Source organism: Pristiophorus japonicus, chromosome 9 (assembly GCF_044704955.1).
Source record: "Pristiophorus japonicus isolate sPriJap1 chromosome 9, sPriJap1.hap1, whole genome shotgun sequence".
NCBI lineage: Eukaryota > Metazoa > Chordata > Chondrichthyes > Pristiophoridae > Pristiophorus > Pristiophorus japonicus.
The window spans coordinates 153,624,087-153,650,015 of record NC_091985.1 but is presented as its reverse complement, the minus strand read 5'-3'; the positions used below and the strand labels follow the sequence as shown (position 1 = coordinate 153,650,015).

The 25,929-nt window shown below is 45.3% G+C and overlaps 1 protein-coding gene across 2 annotated transcripts in view; it reads right to left on the bottom strand.

Annotated features, from left to right (window-relative positions):
- Nucleotides 1-25,929, bottom strand: part of unc93a (unc-93 homolog A) — a 134,017-nt gene that overhangs the window by 93,595 nt on the left and 14,493 nt on the right. Inside the window, exons 2-3 of one of the 2 annotated variants that reach the window (XM_070889977.1) lie at nucleotides 14,592-14,773; nucleotides 5,809-6,038 (exon numbers count right to left, since the gene is read on the bottom strand). In XM_070889977.1, coding sequence (XP_070746078.1) covers nucleotides 5,809-6,038; nucleotides 14,592-14,773 — 412 coding nt within the window. Of the gene's footprint in view, nucleotides 1-5,808; nucleotides 6,039-8,692; nucleotides 8,722-14,591; nucleotides 14,774-25,929 lie in introns of those variants that run through there. The other variant, XM_070889978.1, reaches the window with a different exon arrangement.

Below are 25,929 nucleotides of genomic sequence, written 5' to 3'. Positions count from 1 at the left end.
ATGCAGGAAAGTGGAGTTAAGGTAGAAGATCAGCCATGATCTCATTGAATGGCGGAACAGGCTTGAGGCGCGGAATGGCCTACTCCTGCTCCTAATTCTTATGTTCCTCTGTTCTTAAGCAGCTGTGATTCTAAGCAAAGCATCAAATGAGGCAATAACTGTAAGTAAGCACACATCCTGAGTTAAATGCTGTTTTGCTGAGTCTGCAGAGAGACTGCCTTGTATGAGTTGTGGAAACAGACAGAGGCTCACAGGTTCATAGGTAAGAGTTGAGGAACATGTACTCACCTTGACCGGACGACTGAGGTCGCAGAACTTCTTGTGACACTTTTGATGTGCAGTCAGTGACGGAGGTGCCACCTCTGCCCAGATAGATCCAAGAAGCTGTGGAGCTGACCTCCCAGCTGGAGGGAAAAGATGTGCCACCTGTCCTCCACTGCCCCCACCAGTGTCTCCAATTCGGTGTCTGAGAAACAGCTGCCACTGTCAGCTGCCATGATGGCCCTCATTAAGCAGTTACTCAACTGTGAAGAACAAGAGAATCAGCAGAACAAAGCTGCAAGACATCCCCTTTAAGAAGCTCAATGACCAGGTCACTCATTATGAGTGAATGAAATTCACCCAAAATTAGCTGCACCTTTCCACCACTGCCCCTGCAGCACCAGGCGGAGGCCATTTAGCACTCCAACAACACAGCTCTCCGATTTGGAAAGCAAAGTGCCGAATTTACAAACTTCCTCTTGCCCATCTCGGCAGGCGCTAAGTTTTCACTTAATTCAAATTATGCGCCCCAAACTCAGCGCAAGGCAATTTCGGCCCCCAAAACTGTTATCAGTATTCCAGGTGTGGTCTCACCAAGGCCCTATATAATGGCAGTATGGCTTTCTTAGGGCCTAGAAGTTTGGTATCCACCAAAAACAGCAGCGGTGATCATGATGTGATAGCAACCTGCGTCCTTTCAGAGGTCTGCAGGCAACACATAAAATTTGTGCTGCCTGTTACTTTACATGATTAGCGTTCAGCCAAATGATGAACACTCTGATAAGTGGCTGAACGCTCAGCAGGGATCCCAAGATCGTACGATATTAATTCAATTTAAGCTAGCCTTCACTTCTTACAGGCAGTCTGCAGCTCTTAAAGGGGAAGTGCCTTCTGTCTGCAACAGGAGCTGGAACTGGTTGTGGAGGCAAGTGTTATAAAGAAGATGTCTGATAGTCTGAGTAATAGCTCAACAGAGAAAGGGCTCCAAGGTTCTCGAATGCAGCACTGGAGGCCTTGGTTCAGGAGGTCAACTCGAGGAGAGAGGTCCTCTTTCCACAGTGGGCCAGGAGACCCTCCAGGCAGCAGACAAGTCTGCACTGGGAGCAGATAGTCGATGTGGTCAATTCCAGCAGTATAGCCGCGAGGACTTGGCTGCAGTGCAGGAAGACATTTAATGACCTCACATGTGGTCAAGATCAGTGAATTCATCTTCAATCACTATATCCCGTCATCTGCACCACTGGCCTAACACACTGCTCAATGCACCAGACCTCTCATCACTCACCTGCCTACAATCTCTATCAATCAGAACTCAAACCACACATTGATAGCTTCACCTCAACTGCACACTCTTACCACTGCTGCAAGCCTCACACCCATATCTCACAGCTTGGACACACTCTCAGCTATTCAACCATGATGGGTACATCACCCAAACCCATTGCACCACACACGCTGACAAACTTCCCTTTTCTTGCAGGTAAAGGTAGTGCATAACCGGTGCCCACAGACATTAACCATCTGGGGGACAGGCTCGCCTGTATGACCTCAGCCCCTTGGAGGAGATGGCGATGGTCATCCTTGGCAGAGGCATGGCTGCGCCCTTGGCCAGCGGCCGGGCTGAAAGAATAGAAGATGCAGGTACCCTCATACGTTACCCTCCTTCTCACATCCCACTTCCACCTCTTCCCACAATTTCTTCTGTTACAATCTGCACATAGTTGAAACATGCACCTCTTGCTTACCCGCCCCACCTCACCACAACATCCTGCCAAAGGGAGGAGTTCAGCTCCAGCCTTGCATAGGGCTTTGGGTAGAGCTTGGAGCCCATCCTTCCCAGTGTGGAAGGGGTGGGCAGATCCATTAATGTACTTGTGGTCTCAGCTTCCACTGTAGCACAAGCAGAAGCCACGCTGCAATGCCATCTGAGGTCTCCCCCACTGAAAGCAGCCTTCCACCACCCATGCCACAGCCACTGGGGTAGCACTGCGTAGGAGCACTAGGATAGGCAAAGGCACACAAAAGACATTTACTAAGAGAATGCACAAGGGTGATTAGTTGATTTTTGATGTATTTCGGATGGATAGATGGATAAAGTTTGATTGGAATATTTGCTTTTATTTCAGCATAGTGACCAAGAGAATACTGTGATGGTCAATTACAGAGGGAAGGTAAGGTGTGGGACTAATGTTGAAAGGGGAATTGGGGTTGTGGTCATTGGTACTGCAGGTGGATAATTCAATTCCTGAAATCCCAGCCAGAAAGGGGCTGTCTTGGTTGCCTCCTTCCTCCTATTTCTCATCTACATGTTGCCCCTTGGTGACATCATCTGGAAACACAGCGTCAGTTTCCACATGTACGCTGATGATACCCAGCTCTACCTCACTACCACTTCTCTCGACCTGTCCACAGTCTCTAAATTGTCAGACTGCTTATCCGACATCCAGTTCTGGATGAGCAGAAATGTTCTCCAATTGAATATTGGGAAGACCGAAGCCATTGTTTTTGGTTCCCACCACAAAATCCATTCCCTAAACACGGACTCCATCCCTCTCCTCAAACCTGTCTGTGGCTGAACCAGATGGTTTGCAACCTTGGTGTGATATTTGACCCTGAAATGAGCTTTTGACCACAAATCCGCAGCATAACTAATACCGCCTATTTCCACCTCCATAACTTCGCCAGTCTCCGCCCTGCCTCAGCTCATCTGCTGCTGAAACCCTCATCCATGCCTTTGTTACCTATAGATTTGACTATTCCAACGTACTCCTGGCTAGCCTCCCACATTCTACCCTAGAGGCGATCCAAAACTCGGCTGCCCATATTCTAACTCGCACCAAGTCCCATTCACCCATCACCCCTGTGCTCACTGACCTACATTGGTTTCTGGTTAAGCAACGCCTCAATTTCAAAATTCTTATCCTTATTTTCAAATCCCTCCGTGGCCTCGCGCATCCCTATCTCTGTGATCTCCTCCAGCCCCACAACGTCCCCGGAGATGTCTGCACTCCTCTAATTCAGTCCCCCTGAGCATCCCTGATTATAATCACTCAACTATTGGTGGCCGTGCCTTCTGTTGCCCAGGCCCCGAGCTCTGGAACTCTCTGCCTGAACTTCTGAACCTCTCTTTCCTCCTTCAAGACACTCCTTAAAACATATCTCTTTGCCAAAGCTTTTGGTCACCTGCGCAAATTTCTACTTATGCAACTCGGTGTCAAATTTTTATCGCATAATACACCTGTGAAGTACCTTGGGACATTTCTCTACATTAAAGGATCTATATAAATACAAGTTGTTGTTGTTATTGTTGTTCTGTTTCCTCCTCCTCCTGAGCTGGTAGCGGTATCCCTGGTGGCAAGGGCTGTACCCTCATGCTGGCCAAGTTGTGGAGAACATAGCAGAATACAGCAGAGTATTGTAGGGCTCCTGCAGAATTAGTCTAGGCAGCGGAACCATTGCTTCAGCACCCCACTGGTCTGCTCTATGATGTTTCTTGTGGTAGCATGGCTCTCGTATGTATGCTGGCCACATGTGGTTGGGTTGCAGAGCGGAGCCAGGATAGCCCTTGTCGCTCAGTAGCCAGCCTCTCATTTGTCTTTGTGGCTCAAAAGGACTGAGGGAACAGCAGACTGCCGCAGAATAAATGCATCATGACTGCTACCAGGATACCATGATGTACTGAGCATGGTCACACATTAATGACACATTCAGTGAGTTGTAACCTTTGTGCTTGCGGTACATCTCAGCAATTAGATACAGCGCCCACAAAGCCATGTGCGTGCAGTCAATGGCATCCTGCACCATGGGGAAGGCCGCTCTCCTGGCAAAGCCATGTCCATGCTCTGCCTCCTTCTCTCTGGTCAGAGAGAAGACAATGAAGTCCCCTCCCCTGACATAAACAACTTCTGCCATCTCTCTTATGCAGCAGTGTATGGCGAACTAGGAGATGTTACAGATGTCAACTGTTCCAGCTGGGAAGGATACCGACGTGATGATATTCAGGGCCACAGTCACCTTCACAGCCATTGGGCTATCCTTGCCTGAGTGTGAAGCTGCCGGTCTGATTGGAAGAGTTCTGTGAGCACCTCCTTCATAAAGTGCAGACGTCTCAGGTTGAGATAAGAGAATTACTCGGAAGACCTTAGATGAGTAAGGCCTCCTGCTGAGAGCCCTTCTCCCTGTCCTCCCTCTCCTCCCTCTGCGTGCAGATTGTCCTCTTCTTTGTTGCCTCTGCTCCACTCCCCATCTAAATATTGCTGGTAGAGGTCCTTGTAACTGCTGAACGCATGTTCAGCCATGCGAGGTTAACACAGGGCGTTACTTCCAGCATTGATGACGTAAATGGAAGTGCTGGCATCAAATCAGTATTGCACGTTGATTGATATCACAATCTGCCTACTCTACATCGAGTACACACTCCCAGCGCTGACACCAATGCCCTTACCAAGATGGCATCCAGCGCAACCCGTGCCAGAATTGTGCGTATGCTGCTCGGACACCATTTTCAACCCAAAACACCACCCATAGAGCCCAAACAATGGGCGCTGCACAATCAAATTTCTAGACCCATGTTTTTTGCATTGAATGGAGCAAGGATTCTGGGTTATGACATATGGGGAGAGTGCTGACATTTCCTCATGAATTTAATATGCTCAAGTGTCCCTCTAACTCTGTAACAAGCAGAATCCATCCTGCTATATATAAACATAGAAACATAGAAAATAGGTGCAGGAGTAGGCCATTCGGCCCTTCGAGCCTGCACCACAATTCAATAAGATCATGGCTGATCATTCCCTCAGTACCCCTTTCCTGCTTTCTCTCCATACCCCTTGATCCCCTTAGCCGTAAGGGCCATATCTAACTCCCTCTTGAATATATCCAATATACTGCCATTAAAAAAAACTTGCATTTATATAGTGCCTTTCATGACCACCGGATGTCCCAAAGCACTTTGCAGCCAATAAAGTACTTTTGAAGTGTAGTCACTGTTGTAATGTAGGAAACACAGCAGCCAATTTTTGCACAGCAAGCTCCCACAAACAGCAATGTGATAATGACCAAATAATCTATTTTTAGTAATGTTGATTGAGGGATAAATATTGGCCAGGACACTGGGGGGGTAACTCCCCTGTTCTTCTTTGAAATAGTGCCATGGGATCTTTTACATCCAACTGAGAGAGCAGACAGGGCCTTGGTTTAACCTCTCAACTGAAAAATGGCACTTCTGACAGTGCAGCACTCTCTCAGTACTGGGAGTGTCAGCCTAGATTTTTGTGCTCAAGTCTCTGGAGTGGGACGTGAACCCACAACCTTCTAACTCAAAAGGCTGACACTGTAGCCCACAAATCATTGACTTTTTCAGAAACATAAGTCCCATAGAGTAATTCGGAAAATTTTCTAAAGAAGTAAAGGTAGAAATTATGATGTGTAATGCGCTCATACCAAATTCTTTTCTCTGCTTCTTTCACAGAAGCATTAACGTATTTATTTTAATAAATAACAATGCAGCCCATATTATCGTACTTCCAATAAAATATGTCTTCTTACCTTTAGCAGAAGAGTATTGAAATATTAGTGAAGACACCAGATTCCCCCAAACAGCAGATGACTGAAATATAAGGAAGAAAATCCCAAAGTAGTGGTTTACTATATTTTCTGCAATCTTATCGTGATCCTTTGCATAATGGTTACCACAAATGGTAAGATAGGTGCACTTAGCAGACCAAAGTGGAGCTCCTCCTAATCCAAGGATTATTGCAGTAGGAATAAGTGTGTACCTGTGAAGAACAAGATCTTCATTATAACTCTAGGACTAACCTTTAATGTCTTATTCATTGCAATTATGATTTATATCATATTATTTTCATAATTCACATCAAGGATTGATTAATTGATATTATTCCCGTACTATGTTTGGTTTTGCAAAACATGTACGCCTGGACAAGCATATTCTATGGTTACATAAGAACATAAGAAATAGGAGCAGGAGAAGGACATACGGCCCCTTGAGCCTGCTCCGCCATTTAATACGATCATGGCTGATCCGATCATGGACTCAGGTCCACTTCCCTGCCCGCTCCCCATAACCCCTTATTGCCTTGTCGTTTAAGAAACTGTCCATTTCTGTCTTAAATTTATTCAATGTCCCAGCTTGCACAGCTCTCTGAGGCAGCGAATTCCACAGATTCACAACCCTCACAGAAGAAATTTCTCCTCATCTCAGTTTTAAATGGGCGGCCCCTTATTCTAAGATTATGCCCCCTAGTTCTAGTCTCCCCCATCAGTGGAAACATCCTCTCTGCATCCACCTTGTCAAGCTCCCTCATAATCTTATACGTTGCGATAAGATCACTTCTCATTCTTCTGAGTTCCAATGAGTAGAGGCCCAACCTACACAACCTTTCCTCATAAGTCAAACCCCTCACCTCCGGAATCAACCTTGTGAACCTTCTCTGCACTGCCTCCAAAGCAAGTATATCCTTCGTAAATATGGAAACCAAATATTCCAAACGCAGTATTCCAGGTGTAGCCTCACCAATATCTTGTACAACTGTAGCAAGACTTCCCTGCTTTTATACTCCATCACTCAACAGTAGGCACTTGCTCTGTCATGTTTGTTATTTCATAAACACAGAAAATGACAATAGATTAAATCTGTTTAACAGTGCTGATCATAAGTGTTGATTTGAATAGTACCCATTTAATTTAGCCATATGTTCAATTTCAACATCCAAAGTGAAGCACTCACACCAACTGTAATTGAGCTAGTAGAAGTTGTAAGTTATGCATTAGTAATAGCAACTGTGTATAACAATATAGATACATTAAGCAACCCCAACCAATCTTCTTTAATTGGTGGAATAACCTAAATGATTTCCTAAAACTGATTTTTTTTCAAATATTTCAAATGTTCCACGATTATATTATCCTTTAATGTGCCAGGCACAAATTGACTCATCTTAACATAATTATACTGCCAAAGTCACTGACAAGAATTTGTCCTGTAGAGGGTCTATGTCAACTGTTTAGTTTTGCAGTATTTTTAGTTATAAAAATTTTCCAAACATTTGTTTGGAGTGGAAAAGGAATGGAATCTCTTTTGGTTCAGGAAAATGGCACAGTTCAGATGAGGCGCCCGCAAGGTAATGCGTGTGTAATCAATGATACCCTGGAGCATGGGGAAGCCTGCAATCCATCCAAACCCTCGTGCTTGCTCTGCTTGCCTGCTAGTCTCTGGCAAAAGGGAATGAGATGAAGCTGTCTCTCTGTGTGCAGAGAATTAGTGACCTCCCTTATGCAGCAGTGCACTGCAAACTGCGAGATGTTGCTTATATCTCCAGCAGCAGCCTGTAAAGAGCCAGATACATAAAGGTTAAGAGCCACAGTGACCTTGACAGCCACATGTAATGCTGTCCTTGCCCTGCTTTGAGGTTGCAGTTGTGGTTGCAGCAATTGGCAGATTTCATTCATGACCTCTTCAGTGAAACAAAGACTTCTCAAATATTGGTCCTCACTTGAAGTAAGAGATTTGCTCCCTAAAAACTCTTGGTGGATATGGCCTCCTGCTGAGATCCCTTCCCCCTCTCCTCCTCTTCCTCCCTCTTCTAGCAGCTTGTTCTGCTCTGTGTGGCCTCTGCTCACTCTCCCAGTCATGCTCAATTCCAAGAGGATGGCCTACCATGCCACCCATGTCAGGAAGCAACTTGTCTCAACCCAAGCTACTAAATGAACAAAAAAGTACTTCAGAACCCGTCAAAGTCCCTGTAGACTTTTTAAATTTTAAGTAAGTTTGGAAAACTAAAAAAAAATGTACAATTGCACCAGAAAAAATAATCAAGCAACTAACTAAATAGTTCCTAATACCTTCAAATAGCATTGATGGGGCCATCTTTCATGCTGTTTAATTTCATGTTCAGTTGTTCTAGGTTAATACAGGATGTAGGATAGAGTGTGGCATTTGGAAATGGTAGTGTCTGCATCAAATCAGCACTGGACACTGATTGACATCATAATCCACTTGCTCTACATGTTATCAGTGGTTGTTAGGTGTGCTCGCGCAAATCCCTTTACCAACATGGCGTCTGGCGCAGTTCCTATTGGAAATGTGCATGCATATCTCGGACACCATTTTCCACCATTAGGAGGCTGCAGAGCGTCTAAAAAATGGGTGCTACAGAGCCCAATTTCTGCCCCATTGGGTGGAAGGATCAAAAACTGAGATGGAACTCGGGAAGTGACAGAAAACAAGCAAAACCAACTTGTGCGCAATTTTCCTAATAATTTACTTGCCCCAATTATGCAATAGAAATACGCCAAAAGTAGCAAGGAAATTCGTCCTCCACCCACTATGCGTCACGCTTTGTTATAGACAATTGATTACAGTCTGCATTAGTCACATTATACCATCTCTTTTCATGTTGGCTGTACCTACCATATCTTTTTAAGTTCTGATGACATGATCTGTTCCCTGTGTCATTTTCAGCAGTCCATCCCAGCCAATTCCCCATGGTCCCTGCAGAAACATTATTCAATCCGATTGCTCTCCTCAACTCGCCAACCAAATCTATTCCTGTGGACTGATTTGATGCACTGAGATTTATTCCTAGCCTGCTGTAATTTGCCCATAGTTCTTTGAGATACAGAAAATATATTTTTAATCTAAAAGTATCAGAGAACGCTTGCAGTTGTGCATATTGACATTGTTCTTGGCAAGATTTGGGAGTGACTTTCATCAGATGGTTTGATGCATGCAGAGAAGGATTTGTAGACAATGGCATATTTGTGGAAGGCAGGGGGAAAAAGTAGACAGCTGTTAATGCACCAACCAAATGTGAAACTCAAGGTAAGATTTTTTCTATGAGAACAGCATGTCTATTTTGGCTAACCTCTTCCTCTGACCTATTCGCCAATTGCCCTTGGATGCCTTCTTCCTGTGGTCAAATGCAACGCGTCTGTCAGTGGTTTTTTAACCCAAGCACGGCATTTCCATATCATTTCTGGATTTCCCACCTAATTAGCGGCAGCAGGATTGATAACAACCTGCATGATGCGATTTCAACTTTAGTATTGAGAGCGACACCTCAAACATGTAATTTGAAGGAATTTGGAGTTGGGAACTGTAATGTATTTGCTTCATGGGTTCTTTGCTTAAGAATTCATAGCAACACAATGCTATTAAGAACTAGTTAGTTTATTAGCAAAGGTTTAACAATCACACTACACATTACCAGTTCAACTATTTTAATTGTGCACTTTAAACAAATGCCCTTTGCAAGGGGGGTCTCACACTCCAAAATAATTTTTTTTCCAGTGCCCCTTTTTTTTTGGTGAGGGTAGGGGGTGGCGGTTTAGGGTACTAAAAACAGAAATTATACAAGTGCCCCTGGCTAAAAGGCGGGGGGGGGGCGCGGGGGGAGGCACTAAAACCGGCAAATTAAACAAATTAAACTTTAGACATAAAATCAAATTTAAAATTTGGTTGCCGGAGGTGATGATGCACTCCAGTCTCTCCGGCGCCCACCTCTCGTGGAAGGCTGCGAGTGTACCGGTGGACACCGCGTGTTCCATCTCCAGGGACTCCCTGGCTCAGATGTAACCGCGAAAGAGAGGCAGGCAGTCAGGCTGAACGACCCCCTCGACTACCCGCTGCCTGGATCGGTTGATAGCCACCTTGGCCATGCCCAGAAACAGTCCTACGAGGAGGCCTTCCTCCCTGCCCACTCCCCTCCGCACAGGGTGCCCAAAGATCAGGAGCGTGGGATTGAAGTGCAACCAGAATTTGAGGAGCAGCCCCTTCAAATATTGGAAGAGGGGCTGCAATCTCACACATTCAACATAGACGTGGAACATGTACTCTTCCAGACCGCAGAAATTGAAGGCGTCCGTGAACCGACTTAAAAACCTATTGCACAAGACTGCTCTGTGCAACACCCTCTCAATAAATAAAGGGAGGACTCCCACGTAGAGAGCACTCCACTGGGGACCCCCGCCTCCCCCGGATGGCAAGATGGTACGCCATGGCGTGTCTGGACGTCAGACGAGGATGGCAAAGTGGAGAGTGTGCAAGAGCAGTCCGTACAGGAATCCCCTCTGCGCAGAACTGAAAGGCACGGAGGGAATTTCCCAGAGGAAATCAAGTTGTGAGGCGCCGGCTCCTGAGGGAGGTTTCGGGGCTTGGTGCTGATGAGGAATTCCGTCCGGACGGGGGTCAGTTTGGATGGAATCGCCCCACGTGCTTGTGCATCCTCGACACACCTAACGGAGTCAAGGCCCAGCGCTGCTTTTAGCGACTCGATGGCATTTGCCGCGCACCGGACGTCGGCCCAGGACAGGCGCCGTACCAGCTCCTCAGGCGCCATCCAGACCGCTCCTCCGCCATCGAGCAGGTCCCTGACCCTGGTCAGCTTGCCAAACACAGCCCTCTCGTCTGCCTGCCACCTAAAACCGCGTTCGTGGAGGTATGGATTCTTGAGCAGCGCTCCCGAAGGACAGCCACCACTCCAGACCGGGGAGAACTGCGCTTGGTGGCAACTCTGTTCCAGACCCTAATGAGTTCCTGGTAAAAGACACGTAGTCCCCGCATAGCGGTCCGGACGTCTACCAGAGTTCACAAACAGGAGCTGCGAGTCATAATTGAGGCAGTACTGCTGGCAGAAAAAATACGTCGCAAGCGCATACCAGCTAGGAGGATGCTCGACATACAGGTATCTCTGCAGGGTCTGAAAACGGAAAGTCGCAGCCTGGGTGCTGATGCACACCAACGCCTGACTGCTCTCCCTAAGCGGGAGACTCAGAACCGCAGCAGAGACCCAGTGCTTCCTGTTGTTCCAGAAGAAGTCAACCAGCTTCTTCTGGATCTTGGTGACAAACGCAGGGGGAGGGGTCAAAGTGACCAATCGGTACCACAGCATAACGGGTTTATGACTAGCGCTCGACCCCTGTAGGACAGCACTCGGAGCAGTCCTGTCCAGCGTCCTAGGCGAGCGGTGACTTTGGCCTCCAGCTCTTGCCAGTTCGCCGGCCAGGATTCCTCGTCTGGGCTAAGGTGGACTCCAAGATAGAGGAGATAGATGGTGCTCCAGGCAAAAGGCCTGAACTCCTCCGGCAGAGAGTCCACCCGCCACTGACCCTCAACAACTCTACAAATCTGTGAGCATACTCACAGGTGCATAGAATACAGGAGCCAAAAAGGAAGTGCCAGAATGGAGTCCAGAAAGTCAAAGGCTGAGCCTCGGTTCAATGACGCCTCCCTGGATGTGCTTATGGGGGCTATGAGGACCTGGACAGATGTACTGTTCCCTAGCGATAGGAGAAAGAAGCCAGCTGAGAATATCAAGAAGGCATGGTTGGAGGTGGCACAAGAGGTAAGCAGCATGAGCGTAGTGCCACACTCATCGCTCCACTGATCTGCAGCAAAGTATCTGCAGCTCATTGCTAGTAGTGAAGTGCGGCTGGGCCATGAAGTGATGTTGGGAGCATGGAAGCACGGACTAGGCTCAAAGTGCTTCCACTTCTCACCCATTGCCTTCCCTCCACCCTCGTCAGTACCCCACATGCTGCCTCATCTCCCGATGTCCGAGTCTGCCCCTGCACAGGTACAAGTGGAGCAGTCTTTGGTGGGACCCTCATGGGTTCCAAAACACAAAGTACTTCGGCCAAGAACATCTCAGCTCTCAGAGCAGGGAGCTAAGCAGCCTGCCTCTACTTCTGTGGAAGCTACAAGGGTTGCACCTCATAGAAGTGGTCGGAAAAGGAAGAGAAACGATTTGTAGTCGCACAAGGGTATGCACGTGGGTGAGTTACACATTGTTAAAATGTTACGTTTCTGTTTTACACGTGAGCCACATAAGTATTGGCCTTGAATTTACGGTCAGAGGTTTCCCGCGGGAAAATGCCTCAGATCCGCAAAAGAAATGCCCGCGTATCTAGAGGTATGGAAATTCATGGTCCTGGGCCTCTCTGGCTACCTGCAGGTAGAGGGCTACGTATCCCAGGGACGCAGGCGGTTCGCAAGTGCCCCTGGAATCACGTGGGCCGGCCCAACCAATAAAAGTAGGAAATCCTCATTCATGCTTATGGGATTCCGTATGTATGGAAACCCCATAAGCATGAATGGGAATGCCTCCAAAAAATACATCTACACATCAAATAAAATTAAAATATTACATATTTAAAATGAATGAAAATGCCATTAACAAAAATTTAATTTTTTGAAAAATAAATATACACGTTTTAACGGGGCTAAAAATAAACTTACCTTATTGCACTGGATTTTTAAAGCATAAATGATCGATAAAATTGTTTTTTTTAACTCTTACGTTGGTATGCCTGCTTTTACCAGGTGTAAGAATTTCACGGGCAGTTGGGTAAATAGCCCAACTCTCCGCCCGCGAATGCCCTTTTCCCGGGAATGCGATGGGTCTGTCAAGAAAATTCTTGATAGATCACAAGTTCATGGTTTTTGTGCATGCATTTCGCGCACGAAAATCTGGAACTTACTCGGCCCCTATGGGTGCTTTCGCACCTTGTACGCACCCATAGGGACCGCAAATTATGGCCCATTATTCTTTTGCACCACTTTCACAACTTGCCCATTCTTGGTAGCTGGCTGGCAAGTGGCCTCTTCAGTTGTGTGATGATGAATGGGAAGACATAAATTGACGCCGAGCAATGGGGGCTGTGAAATGGAGGCTTGGTTGTTTGCAGGACAGATTTTTGTTAGTGACATGTGTGGTGGGGGGAGAGGCGAAAGTGGCTTTTGCACATGGTTGTTAGATGGGTGCGCCGGTGAACATAAGTGAATCTCACAATAATGAGGGCATCCCGGGCAGCAATGTGTCCTGCTGGTGGTGCACTGCCCGCATCATCTTCCTCCTCCTCCTCTGCCTCTTACTTATCCCCTCCTCTACCTTGGAATGATCCGAGAATGCTCTTTGCTCTGCACCCTGTACCTCCTGCCAGTCCAAACCTCGCTGCTGCACAGAGGTTTGTGCAGAGCGCAGTATACTATGACTATTCTGGAGACCCTGGCTGATGTGTACTGAACGGCGCCTCCAGATCTGTCCCAGCACCTGAAGTGCATCTTGAGCATGCTGATGGCTTGTTATAGGACACATCTGGTGATGATATGGCATCCACCCATTTCCTCGCTTTTATGAGTGGTGTCATCAGCCATATTTTAAGTGGGGATCCCTTGTCTCCGAGCAGCCAGCAAGTAAGTCTGCTTCCAGGTGCAAAGACATTGGGAGGGTAGACTGCCACAGGACAAAAACATCATGGCAGCTGCCCGGGAATCTTGCGCATACCTGCATAAAGATCTTTCTGTGGTTGTACATGAGCTGCACATTGATGGAGTGGAAGTCCTTGCAGTTAAAGAACATTCCTGGGTGATCTATGGGTGCCTTAATTGCCATATGTGTGCAGTCGATGACACCCTGTACCTGCGGGGAGCCAGCCAGAGCCCCAAACCCAAGCGCCTGCTCATTCTGACTGGTGTTATAGCAGGCAAAGGTGACACAATTGCTGTCCCTGGCAAAGCGTCAGTCACTTGTCTTATGCATTTGTGTGCCACCGACTCTGAGATCCTGCAAATGTCCCTGGATGAGCCCTGGAAGGATCCAGAGGCAAAAGAGTTGAGGGCAGTGGTGACTTTGACAGCCACTGGTAAAGTGTGGCTACCAGGTCCAGTTGGCAGTCGATCTTCTTCCAGCAGGGTACAAATGTCTGCCACCACCTGACGCGATTCCCTGAGCCTCCTAAGACACTGGTGTTGTGACATATCGAGGAAGCTTAATCTCAGACCCTGTATGCCTCCATAAAGCGCAGAAGTGGGTGGGTTGGAGGCAGACTGGAGTCGGGGTTCATCATTTTTAAATTTTCACCCCCACCCGCTCCCAACCCACCAATTTTTTTGTGTCAAAGTTCCTCCCATAAACTTACTACAGGGGTCATCAGGAATGGGAACGCTAACTGAAGTATCTTTCCTTAGTCTGAGGTGCTAAAGCAATTTGTAAAATCTCAAAATCTGCTCCTAGCTGAGACAAATTGGAAATCAATCCGGCGATCTTACATTTTGTAAGAGTTAGTGCAGGTGGTCTTACTAGACTACTGGGAAAGCTCATATTATTTTATATTTCAAACCTGCTTCTTCAGAGCTTGTATAATGCTACAATTGTCTGATTATGTGATATGCTTATTTAAAATGTCACTGGATTTGGAAAAGTCCATTAGTACTGGAGCGAAGTTGCTCTGTGATTATAAACTTGCAAAAATTACCATAATACAGAAACATCAATCAAACTACAAATAAAAGTTAAGATTTTTACTATTACCAGCTAGCATAAAAATTGCCAAGTGAATATGCAACGTAGCAACACATGGAGATAACAATGGTCCATTTACATCCAAGATATCTGATCATTATAGGTGGAAGGAACATTGAAGAGAAGATGAGGGCAGCATAGATGACACTTAATGAGGCCACGCCTAGGCCTTGATCCGTGTTCAGACTGCTCTGTAAAACAGTAACAAAATAAGGGGTGAGATAAATCACATAATGCATTCATAACTTACATAATGAAAATTAAGTACTACCTAAAATGAGTGACATTGGAAGGTTGATTATTTACCAATAAAAGAAAATATAGATTCAGAAAAGACTATCCAGGCAATCATGTCTGCTCTGTCCACACATCATGTACCAGACCTGCCAAATATTTTGGCCTCAATTTTGTGTTCGTAATGATCGCGAAACTGTCAGCGTTCATTGTCATCACCCCTCTGAAACTGACCAGAACTTCAGGATTTAGCATATGCGCCTATAAACACGGAAATCCTGAACTTGCGGCCATTTATTCTCTGCTCTATCACAGGATGCGCTGTGTAACCACCCATAGCTGGCAATGAGTAAAGCCACTTGAACTGATGAAAACATCCACTTTTCTGCTCTAAATCGCTATTAACCATGCCATTAAAAAGTTATACCTTGTTTGAATAGGTATAACTGGAGTTTTAATGGTATATTGACTGCTGAATAACAGTTCTGGCCCTGAAAAATCAATTTTATATTTGTGGAATGTCAAATTTCTCTATTATGATAAAAAAAATTGCTGGATTTTTAAAATAATGAAAATATATATATATATATATATATTTTAAGTTTGTTTATGCTATTTCAGCTTCTACCTTAACCCAATGTGTATGTCCCAATCTTTATTTCACTCTCTGTAAAAACATTTTTCATAGTGAATGATAATCAGTGCTTTCTATTTCCTGGTTTGCTGCCTGTGAGAATTCTTCAATGTGCTTGGCTGCTTAGATAGCTTGATGACATCACTGCTAATGTACACTGGTGATCCCCTTTTGATAATGCTACAATCAAATGAAAGTCAAGAAAGCTAAAGATTCTACCACAGAGATCGCGAGATCATTGTGGACAGCTTTCTTCAAGGTCAGCAGCAATTGCCGTGACTTCGCCACTGACCGCAAATTCTGGGCCATTTTGTTCTTTGGAAGTTTAATGCTGGAGATTTTAATCAGGAAAAGTTCTAATACATGCCACTCCGAATTAATGTGTGACATTCTGCCAGCTAGGGTGCACATTCACAGAAAACCTGCAAGTGGTGACAAGCACATCAAACAGGCTAGTAGCAGCATGAGCAAAACTATGTCAATATTTGTCTTCCTTCTGATAAGACCATAGCAAGATATAGAAAGTTCAAAAAGCAGTCCTCTGATGAGTTTATGGTTAAATTCTGTAGGGTAGCTTTATTCAAAAAAGAGCTCTATAATCACAAATTATTGCAAGCAACTTAGTTTCAGAATGTACTGCCCATGGGGAAAACTACAAAATTATCTCCATGATATTTGAAATAATGCTGGGTTTTAGGTATACTGACAGATATGGCAAGGAACCAGATGAATGCTTAACCCCTTAACTTTGGTTGCATCTATTTGTACTAACTGAAATGCAGCCGTTTCTGATTGGATCTCCATTTTCACATGACCTATTGCTGATTCGTCCCCTTGGAGGATAAGCCACACCCTGAAGTTCCTCTGGAATGTGTAACTGGAACTGCCGAGACCAAGTTCTGAGTGATTTTCCAATTTGTAATTCGATCCATTTTGACTTCAGAAGCCACAGATGATAGATCTCCCCAAAAGCCACCAACGTCCAGCCGATGTCCATTACCCCAGCGTAAGTGCATCCCTCTGTCAGCTGATGACTCTTACCCCAGCACATGTGCTGCCTCCCACAGTTGAGGTCCATTATCCCAGCGTAAGTGCATCCCTCCACCAGCTGAAGACCCTTAACTCAGCACATATACTGCCTCCCCCAGCCAAATTCCAGCTGAAGTCTCTTACCCCAGCGCAAGTGCATCCCTCCCTCAGCCGAAGTCCCTTACCCAAGCGCAAAACCTTACCCCCAGCCCCCCATAGATGGGGCATTGTGTGCAGACTGTTAACAGGTTTATCGGGTATGAAGTGAATAGTGACAGTGTCGTGACTTCTAGATTTCATCCACCCCAACAATGTACCTTTGCAACACACGCAGCAAACTTGCACACACGAGGGGGTTGGAAGAACGTGAACCGTCTTCAACGAGTTCCCTCTCTGCCCTCCGACCACCACCCCCACGTGTCTCTCCCACTACCCCCCCCCCCCCCCCGCCAAGCACTCTCTCTCTCTCTCCCCCCAAAGCCCTCTCTATCCACTCCCCCCTTCCCCCCCCCCCCAGGATCATAGGTACACTCGTGCTGGGCCCGGTATAGAACCTGAACTTCACCTTTGTATTGTCGCTTCTGGAAGCCATTAAAGACTGACCAGGTTACACCTGGTCACTGGCTCACAGTATGGAGTTCATTGTATCATTTCATACACCATAAAGGGGTTCCAGGATTTTGACCCAGCAACGATGATGGAATGACGATATACTTCCAAGTCAGAATGGTGTGTGGCTTGGAGGTGGTGGTGTTTCCATGTGCCTGCAGCCCTTGTCCTTCTAGGTGGTAGAGGTAGCGAGTTTGGAAGGTGCTGCCGAAGAAGCCTTGAAGAGTTGTAGCAGTGCATCTTTTATATGGTTCACACTGTGACCACGGTGCGCCGGTGGTACAGGGAGTAAATGTTGAAGGTGGTGAATGAAGTGCCAATCAAGTGTTGCTAGAGCTGCACTCATCCAGGCAAATGGAGAGCATTTCATCACACTCCTGACTTGTGCCTTGTAGATGCTGAAAAGGCTTTGGACACTCATTGCAGAATTCGCAGCCTCTGAGCTGCACTTGTAGCCACAGTATTTTAAATACATTTCTGGTCAATGGTGACCCTCAGGATGTTGATGGTGAGGGATTCGGCAATGGTAAAGCCACTGAATATCAACGGGCCGGTGGTTAGACTCTCGCTTATTGGAGGTGGTCATTGCCTGACACTTACGTGGCACGAATGTTATTTACCACTTAACAGCTCGTCATCCAGGTCTTGCTGCATGCGGGCATGGACTGCTTCATTATCTGAGGAGTTGTAAATGGAACTGAACACTGTGCAATCATCAGCGAACATCACCACTTCTGACCTTATGGTGGAGGGAAGTTCATTGATGAAGCAGCTGAAGATGGTTTGGCCTAGGACACTGCCCTGAGGAACTCCTGTCGCGATGTCCTGGGGCTGTGATGATTAATCTCCCACAACCACAACGATCTTCCTTTGTGCTAGTTATGACTCCACCCAGTGGAGAGTTTTACCCCCAATTCCTATTGACTTCAATTTTACTCGGGCTCCTTGATGCCACACTCGGTCAAATGCTGCCTTGATGGCAAGGACGGTCACTCTCGCCTCACCCTGGAATTCAGCTCTTTTGTCCAGGTTTGAACCAAGGCTGTAATGAGGTCAGGACTGAGAGAGCCTGATAGAACCCAAACTGAGCATCGGTGAGCAGGTTATTGGTGAATAAGTGGCACTTGATGGCACTGTTGATGACAGCTTCCATCACTTTGCTGATGATTGAGAGTAGACTGATGGGGCGGTAATTGTCCTGCTTTTTGTGGACAGGACGTTCTTGGGCAGTTTTCCAATTGTCGGGTAGATGCCAGTGTTGTAGTTGTACTGGAACAGCTTGGCTCGAGACGCGGCTGGATCTGGAGCACAAGTCTTCAGAACGGCAGTCAGGATGTTGTCAGGGCACATAGCTTTTGGTGTATCCAGTGCACTCAGCTGTTTCTTGATATCACGTGGAGTGAATCGAATTAGCTGAAGACTGTTAGAAGGTCTCACCCCTTTTGATGTTAATTACTTCTAATAAACATGAAGGGTCCTTCTAATAAATAACAAGGCGGCAAGTCCCCTGAACCTGATGTGCTGCATCCTAGGATCTTAAAAGATGCGGCTGCAAAGATAGTGGATATATTGGTTGTAATCTACCAAAATTCCCTGGATTCTGGGGAGGTCCCAGCGGATTGGAAAACCACAAATGTAACCCACCCATTTTAAAAAGGAGGCACACAGAAAGCAAATGAAACTATAGACCAGTTACTCGAACATCTGTCGTTGGGGAAATGCTGGAGTTCATTATTAAGGAAACAGTAGCAGGACATTTGGAAAAGCATGATTCAATCAAGCAGAGTCAACATGGTTTTATGAAAGGGAAATCATTTCTGACAGTTCTTTGAGGATGTAACGAGCAAGGTGGATAAGGGGGAACCAGTAGATGTGATGTATTTGGATTTCCAGAAGGCATTCGATAAGGTACAACATAAAAGGTTACTGCACAAGATAAAAGTTCACGGGGTCAGGGGTAATATATTAGCATGGATAGAGGATTGGCTAACTAACAGAAAACAGATAGTCGGGATAAAGTGTTAATTTTCCAATTGGCAAATAATAACTAGTGGGGTGCCGCAGGGATCGGTGCTGGGGCCTCAACTATTTACAATCTATATTAATGACTTAGATGAAGGGACTGAGTGTAATGTAGCCAAGTTTTCTGATGATACAAAGATGGATGAGGGAGCAAATTGTGAGGAGGACACAAGAAATCTGCAAAGGGATATAGACAGGCTAAGTGAGTGGGCAAAAATTTGACAGATGGAGTATAATGTGGGAAAATGTGAGATTATCCACTTTGGCCAAAAAAATAGAAAGGCAAATTATAATTTAAATGGAGAAAAATTGCAAAGTGTTGCAGTACAGAAGGACCTGGTGGTCCTTGTGCATGAAACACAAAAAGTTAGTATGCGGGTACAGCATGTAATCAGGAAGGCAAATGCAATTTTGGCCTTTATTGCAAGTGGGATGGAGTATAAAAGCAGAAATTTCCTGCTACAACTGTACAGGGTATTAGTGAGGCCATACCTAGAGTACTGCGTACAGTTTTGGTCTCTGTATTTAAGGAAGGATATACTTGCATTGGAGGCTGTTCAGAGAAGGTTCACTAGGTTGATTCCAGAGATGAGGGGGTTGACTTGGGCCTATACTCATTGGAGTTCAGAAGAATGAGAGGTGATCTTATCAAAACATATAAGACAATGAGGGGGCTCAACAAGGTGGATGCAGAGAGGATATTTCCACTCATAGGGAAAACTAAAACTAAGGTGCATAGTCTTAGAATAAGGGGCTACCCATTTAAAACTGTAATGAGGAGGAATTTCTCCTCTCAGAGGGTTGTAAATCTGTGGAATTCTCTGCCCCAGAGAGCTGTGGAGGCTGGGCCATTGAATATATTTAAGGCGGAGATAGACAGATTTTTGAGCGATAAGGGAATAAAGGGTTATGGGGAATGGGCAGGGAAGTGGAGCTGAGCCCATGATCAGGTCAGCCATGATCTTATTAAATGGTGGAGCAGGCTGGAAGGGCAAATGGCCTACTCCTGCTCCTATTTCTTATGTTCTTATGTCCTGGGGATGTTTTTGAGTCACTGGAGCATGGTGTTTGAAGATGCGAGACTCTGTCTCAATTCATGACTTATCAACCTTTCTCCCATCAAGATGTCCCACACAAATATGAGGGGATGTGACATAATTATGTCCCACTGAGTGGTGTTGTGGGTCTGTTCCTCTTCTTTAACACAGAGTCCTAGCCAGAATCAGATATCACTCCTGGGAGTTATTTCATAGAAAGATATTTGAAAGACTTTAGCCTATCACCAGCAAGGAATGTCCTGTTTATCTACACAAACATTTATGGCTTTATTGGCGTTAAGAACTTTCATGGTTTGAATTAGATTTGCTTTCTAGTCATTTCCCACTATTCAGTTGAACCTCTGACTCCATTTTAGAACACATCAGACAATTTATTGGGCATTTCCCCAACGCATCTTGAAGGCACCATTCTGTCATTTTAAGGAGCACTTTTCCTACAGGTTGTAAGTGAGTGACAGCTTTGGGAAGAATATAGGCCTAGAAATTCACTCAGGCAACAGCCAGGAGACGTATGCTCATTGTTGACTATAAGTGCTCTGCCTGCCATATTGGGAAAGGACAAAATATCATTGTGCAGTGCTCATACCTTAAACAGGCATTAGACCCTTTGCTTATGCAAATGAGGGGTCTAACATCTGTTTGAGGCAGCCACTGCAAGATTGGTTTGCAATCATTTTTGGGACCACCTGTTACCAACATGTATTTGAAAAAAACTCAACTGAATATGGAGCCGGGAGCAGCAGGATTGCTCCTCCCAATCCCACATTTTAAAAAACAAGTGACGCCGCTCCCCCACTCTCGATCGCTGCCCCTCTCTCTTGATTGCCGCCACTTCTGAAAAGTCCGACCCAGTCTTGGATTTCCTTCACATCAGATTGCCCCTCCCCCTCATTTACCTGAGGCTCTTTGTACCTCATTCGATTGACAGAAATGAGGCCCAAGACCTATTCATGAGGGTGCCACAAGTCTCACCATTCAGACAGAGGGATTGTCAGCAGTGGCTCTGTGGGTAGCACTCTCACCTCTGAGTCAGAAGGTTGTAGGTTCCAGTCCCACTCCAGGGACTTGAGCACAAAAAATCTAGGCTGACACTCCCAGTACAGTGCTGAGGGAGCGCTGCACTGTCCGAGGTGCCGTATTTCAGATGAGACGTTAAACCGAGGCCTCGTCTGCTCTCTCAATGGACGTAAAAGATCCCATGACACTATCTCGAAGAAGAACAGGGGAGTTATCCCCAGTGGCCTGGCCAATTTTTATCCCTCAATCAACATAACAAAAACAGATTATCCGGTCATTATCACATTGTTGTTTGTGGGAGCTTACCGATGTTCAAATTGGCTACTGTGTTTCCTATATTACAACAGTGATTACACTCCAAAAGTACTGCATTGGCTGTAAAAAGCTTTGAAACGTCTTGTGGTCGTGAAAGGCGCTATATAAATCCAAGTCTTTCTTTTTCTTTTATTGTTCCCTGCACACAGCCCCACCTCCCCATGGCCCAATTTCTAGGCCATAAACTCCAAGTCCAGGCATTCAAGAGAAGCCTTCATGTAAAAACATTAGTGAAGGAACCCAAGGGCACAAAATACAATAAACTGGAATTTGCAGTCGGTGAAGAAGCGACACCGCTTGTCATTGACTTTGAAGAAAGCTGCCCACAAAGATCTACCTATCTCTGTGGCGTCGATTTCAGCTCTCCCGACCTTAATTTGAATCTGCCATCAAATCAAATGAAGTTTAAGTCTTCAGCAACATTGAAGTCATCAAGCTAGATAAGCAGCCAATCACATTGAAGAATTCTCACAGGCAGCAAACCAGGAAATAAAATGCACAGATTCTAATTTACTTTTTATAAATTTTACAGAGCTAAATAAAGATTGGGACATACACCTATGATTAAGATAGAAGCTGAAATATCATAAACAAAAATTTAAACATTGTGCTGAAAATTCTGGTCTCGCATGCTCTGAAAAACGGCTTTTCCGATCTGTTCTTGATGGATCCTCTGTATCCCCAGGTGAAGGACATTCACGCGGGAGTGTTTGGGCTATTTTCCTTCAAACTTTTACGCCTGTAAAAGCAGGCTTACTTTTACCAGCGCAAGAGTTTTAAAACATATAAAAATTAAATTTAATCATACATTTTTATGTTAAAAATCCTGTCCATTAAGGCAAGTTTATTCTAAACTATTAAAACACAAAAGAAAATCAAAAAATATTTTTTTTCTAAAACAGTTAATTAACTTTAATTTCAATTAATTTTAAATATGTGAGGTGTTTTATTTATTTATTGTGGTGTGTTTCTTGTTTTAGGGTGTTATTCTCATTGATAGTAATGGGAACTCGTAAAAGCAGAGTTCCCATTATCAATGAGAATACTAGACAGTGATTGGTGGTCCAGGCATACGTGACTCTAGCATTTTCATACATACATGGAAGTAATTTCCCCATACACTGCGCATCGAATGAAGGCCTCCGAACGGAATTGAGGGCGCCTCCCTGACCACTAGGTACTTGCGCAAAATATTTTCAGGTTGGAGGTATTCATCCAAAGGAAGCCTCCAACTGGAATTTTCCTCCCATTATATCAAAAACTTATAATTCTTAATCATATTAATGGAAAGAAATTTACATTCTACAAATATAAAACTAGTTTTTTCAGGGCCAGAATGGTTGATCAACAGTCAGTATGCTGTTTAAAACCCAGTTATACCTTTTTCAACAAGGCTTAATAATTTAGGGAGTTTTTAAACAGTGATATTCTGTTGTAAAAGGGGAAGTTTTCATCAATTTAAGTGATTTGAATTGATTGCCAGCTCTGGGGAGTTCCACAGCACAATCTGTGGCAAAACTGGGAATGACTAATCGCAACTTCAGGAGTTCCGCCTTTATCTGTGCATGCACTAAATCCTGAAGTTACGGTCAATTGCAGAGGGGTAATGATGGCGATGCTGACAGTGTCACCATCATTTCGACCGCAGATTCCGCGTCAATTTTGTGGATAAATTATAGAATGCTATTGTGAAACATTTAAAAAAATGTTTTATTATGTTCGAAACGATGGCCTTGAAAATCCACATGGGCCCAATTATGCAGGGACTTTGCTATACCAGCAGATCTCCCATTGATGCAGTTTTATAAGCACAGAAAAGTATTAGAACAACAACAACAACTTGTAATTTACAGAGCACATTTAACATAGTAAAACATCCCAAGGCGCTTCACAGGAGTATTATAAGACACAAAAAAATTGACACCGAGTCACATAAGGAGAAATTAGTGCAGGTGATCAAAAGAGTTCGGTTTTAAGGAGCGTCTTAAAGGAGGAAAGAGAGGTAGAGAGGCAAAGAGGTTTAGGGAGGGAGTTCCAGGGCTGAGGGCCTAGATGACAGAAGGTACGGCCACCAATAGTTGAGCGATTGGGGCGAGGCCATGGAAGGATTTGAAAACAAGGATGAGAATTTTGAATTGGAGCCGTTGCTTAACCGGGAGCCAATGTAAGTTAATGAGCACAGGGGCCAAGGGTGAACGGGACCTGGCGCAAATTAGGATATGGGCAGCTAAGTTTTAGATGACCTCATGTTTACGTAGGGTAGAATGTGGGAGGCCAGCCAAGAGTGCATTGAAATATAACGTCTAGAGGTAATAAAGGCATGGATGAGGGTTTCAATAGCGGATGAGTTGAGGCAAGGGCAGAGACGGGTGATGTTACAGTGGTGGAAATAGGCGGTCTTAGTTATGCTGCGGATAAGTGGTTGGAAGCTCATTTCAGAGGCAAAAAAGACTTGCATTTATATAGCGCCTTTCACGACCACCGGACATCTCAAAGCACTGTACCGCCAATGAAGTACTCTTGGAGTGTAGTCACTGTTGTAATGTGGGAAATGTGGCAGCTCCCACAAACAGCAATGTAATAATGACCAGATAATCTGTTTTTGTTATGATGATTGAGGGATAAATATTTGCCAGGACATCAGGGATAACGCTCCTGTTCTTCTTCAAAATAGTGCCATGGGATATTTTACGCCAACCTGAGAGAGCAGACGGGGCCTTGGTTTAACGTCCCATCCAAAAGACGGATATGACACCAAAGTTGCGAACAGTCTGGTTCAACATCAGATGTTAGGGAGAGGGATGGAGTCAGTGGCTAGGGAATGGAGCTTGTGGCGGGGACTGAAAACAATGGCTTCGGTCTTCCCAATATTTAATTGGAGAAAATGTCTGCTAATCTAGAACTGGATATCGGACAAGCATTCTGACAATTTAGAGACCGTGGAAGGGTCGAGTTGATGAGGTAGAGCTGGATTTTGGCAGCGTCCATGATGTCGCCAAGGGGCAGCGTGTAGATGGGAAATAGGAGGGGGCCAAGGATAGATTCTTGGGGGACACCAGAGGTAACGATGCTGGAGCGGGAAGCGAAGATGATTCTCTGGCTAATTAGATAGATAAGAATAGAACCAGGCAAGTGCAGTCCCACCCAGCTGGATGGCAGTGGAGAGGCGTTGGCGAAGGATGGAGTGGTCAACCGTGTCAAAGGCTGCAGACAAGTCAAAAAGGATGAGGAGAATAGTTTCCTTTTGCCACTGTCACAAAGGATGTCATTTGTGACATTGATGAGAGCCGTTTGGTAATGTGGCAGGGGCGGAGGCCTGATTGGAGAGATTAAAACATGGAGTTGCAGGAAAGATGGGCACGGATTTGGGAGGCGACAACATGTTCAAGGGGGTGGAAATTCGATCTTCTGCCGCCCCTCCTAGCGCCCCGGAAGCTGAATATGGCTCGGGGAGGGAAAAGCACCCGACCGCGTCGACCAATCGATTTTTCCGATTGGCCGCCCAAACCTCGCAGTAGCTGGGTGAATTTCGGCCCCTTAGCCTCACCATTATTCTTAGTGTGATATCCGGCCCAAACTCTTTAGTCTTCCATAGCCTGCTTAATCTTCCAAAAGCAGCAGAAGCAAGTCGAATCCTTCTTTTGATGTCTTCTTCACAACCTCCATTTTCTGCCTCTAACCCACCAAGGCATACAAACTTTTCCATCTGTCTGCATCCCCTGCAGTTGTAGTTTCTGCATTGTCATGATGCTTCCCAAATGACACGACCTTTATCTTCTTTATGTTAATCTCCAATCCAAATGTCTACTCTCAATATCAGTTAGTCTCTGCAAATTAGTATTGACCTAATGGCAAATTCTAAAACTATCAGCAAACCTGAGATTCTTTACAATCCTGCCACATAAGGATACTCCTCCAATATCATCTTTCAATGCAAGATTCATTATTGCTTCTGTTGTGTATGGAGAAAGAGTCAGACTGAACACTGTGAGCTCAAAGTAAAGTGTGACCGTAGTCTTTTATTGCAGGTCTCCAGAATGCCTCTCCAACCTGCAAAGCTTTCTTAAATACCTGTGCTCCCAAGGGATTATGGGATCCCTTGGGACTCCGGGGAATGAGCCCTCTGGTGGCTGTACAGAGTAAATACAATGCACATATATAACATTTCCCCCCAAAGTCAATAGTGTAACTATTTACAATGTGAATCGATCTGGGTCCCTTCATGCCCTGGTTGATCGTCTCGGTGTGAAAGCTGGTGTTGTTGAATCATTTGTTGGGCCCTTGCTGGGCTGCTATGCAACTGGCCTTGCTGGGCTGCCTGCTGTGTTGGGCCCTACTGGGCTGCTGTGGATGATGGGTTCTGCTTCGTGGTCAACCGTGGTGTCGGTTGTCACTGGTGTGTATGTTGGGGGATCAAAAAAAGTAGGGT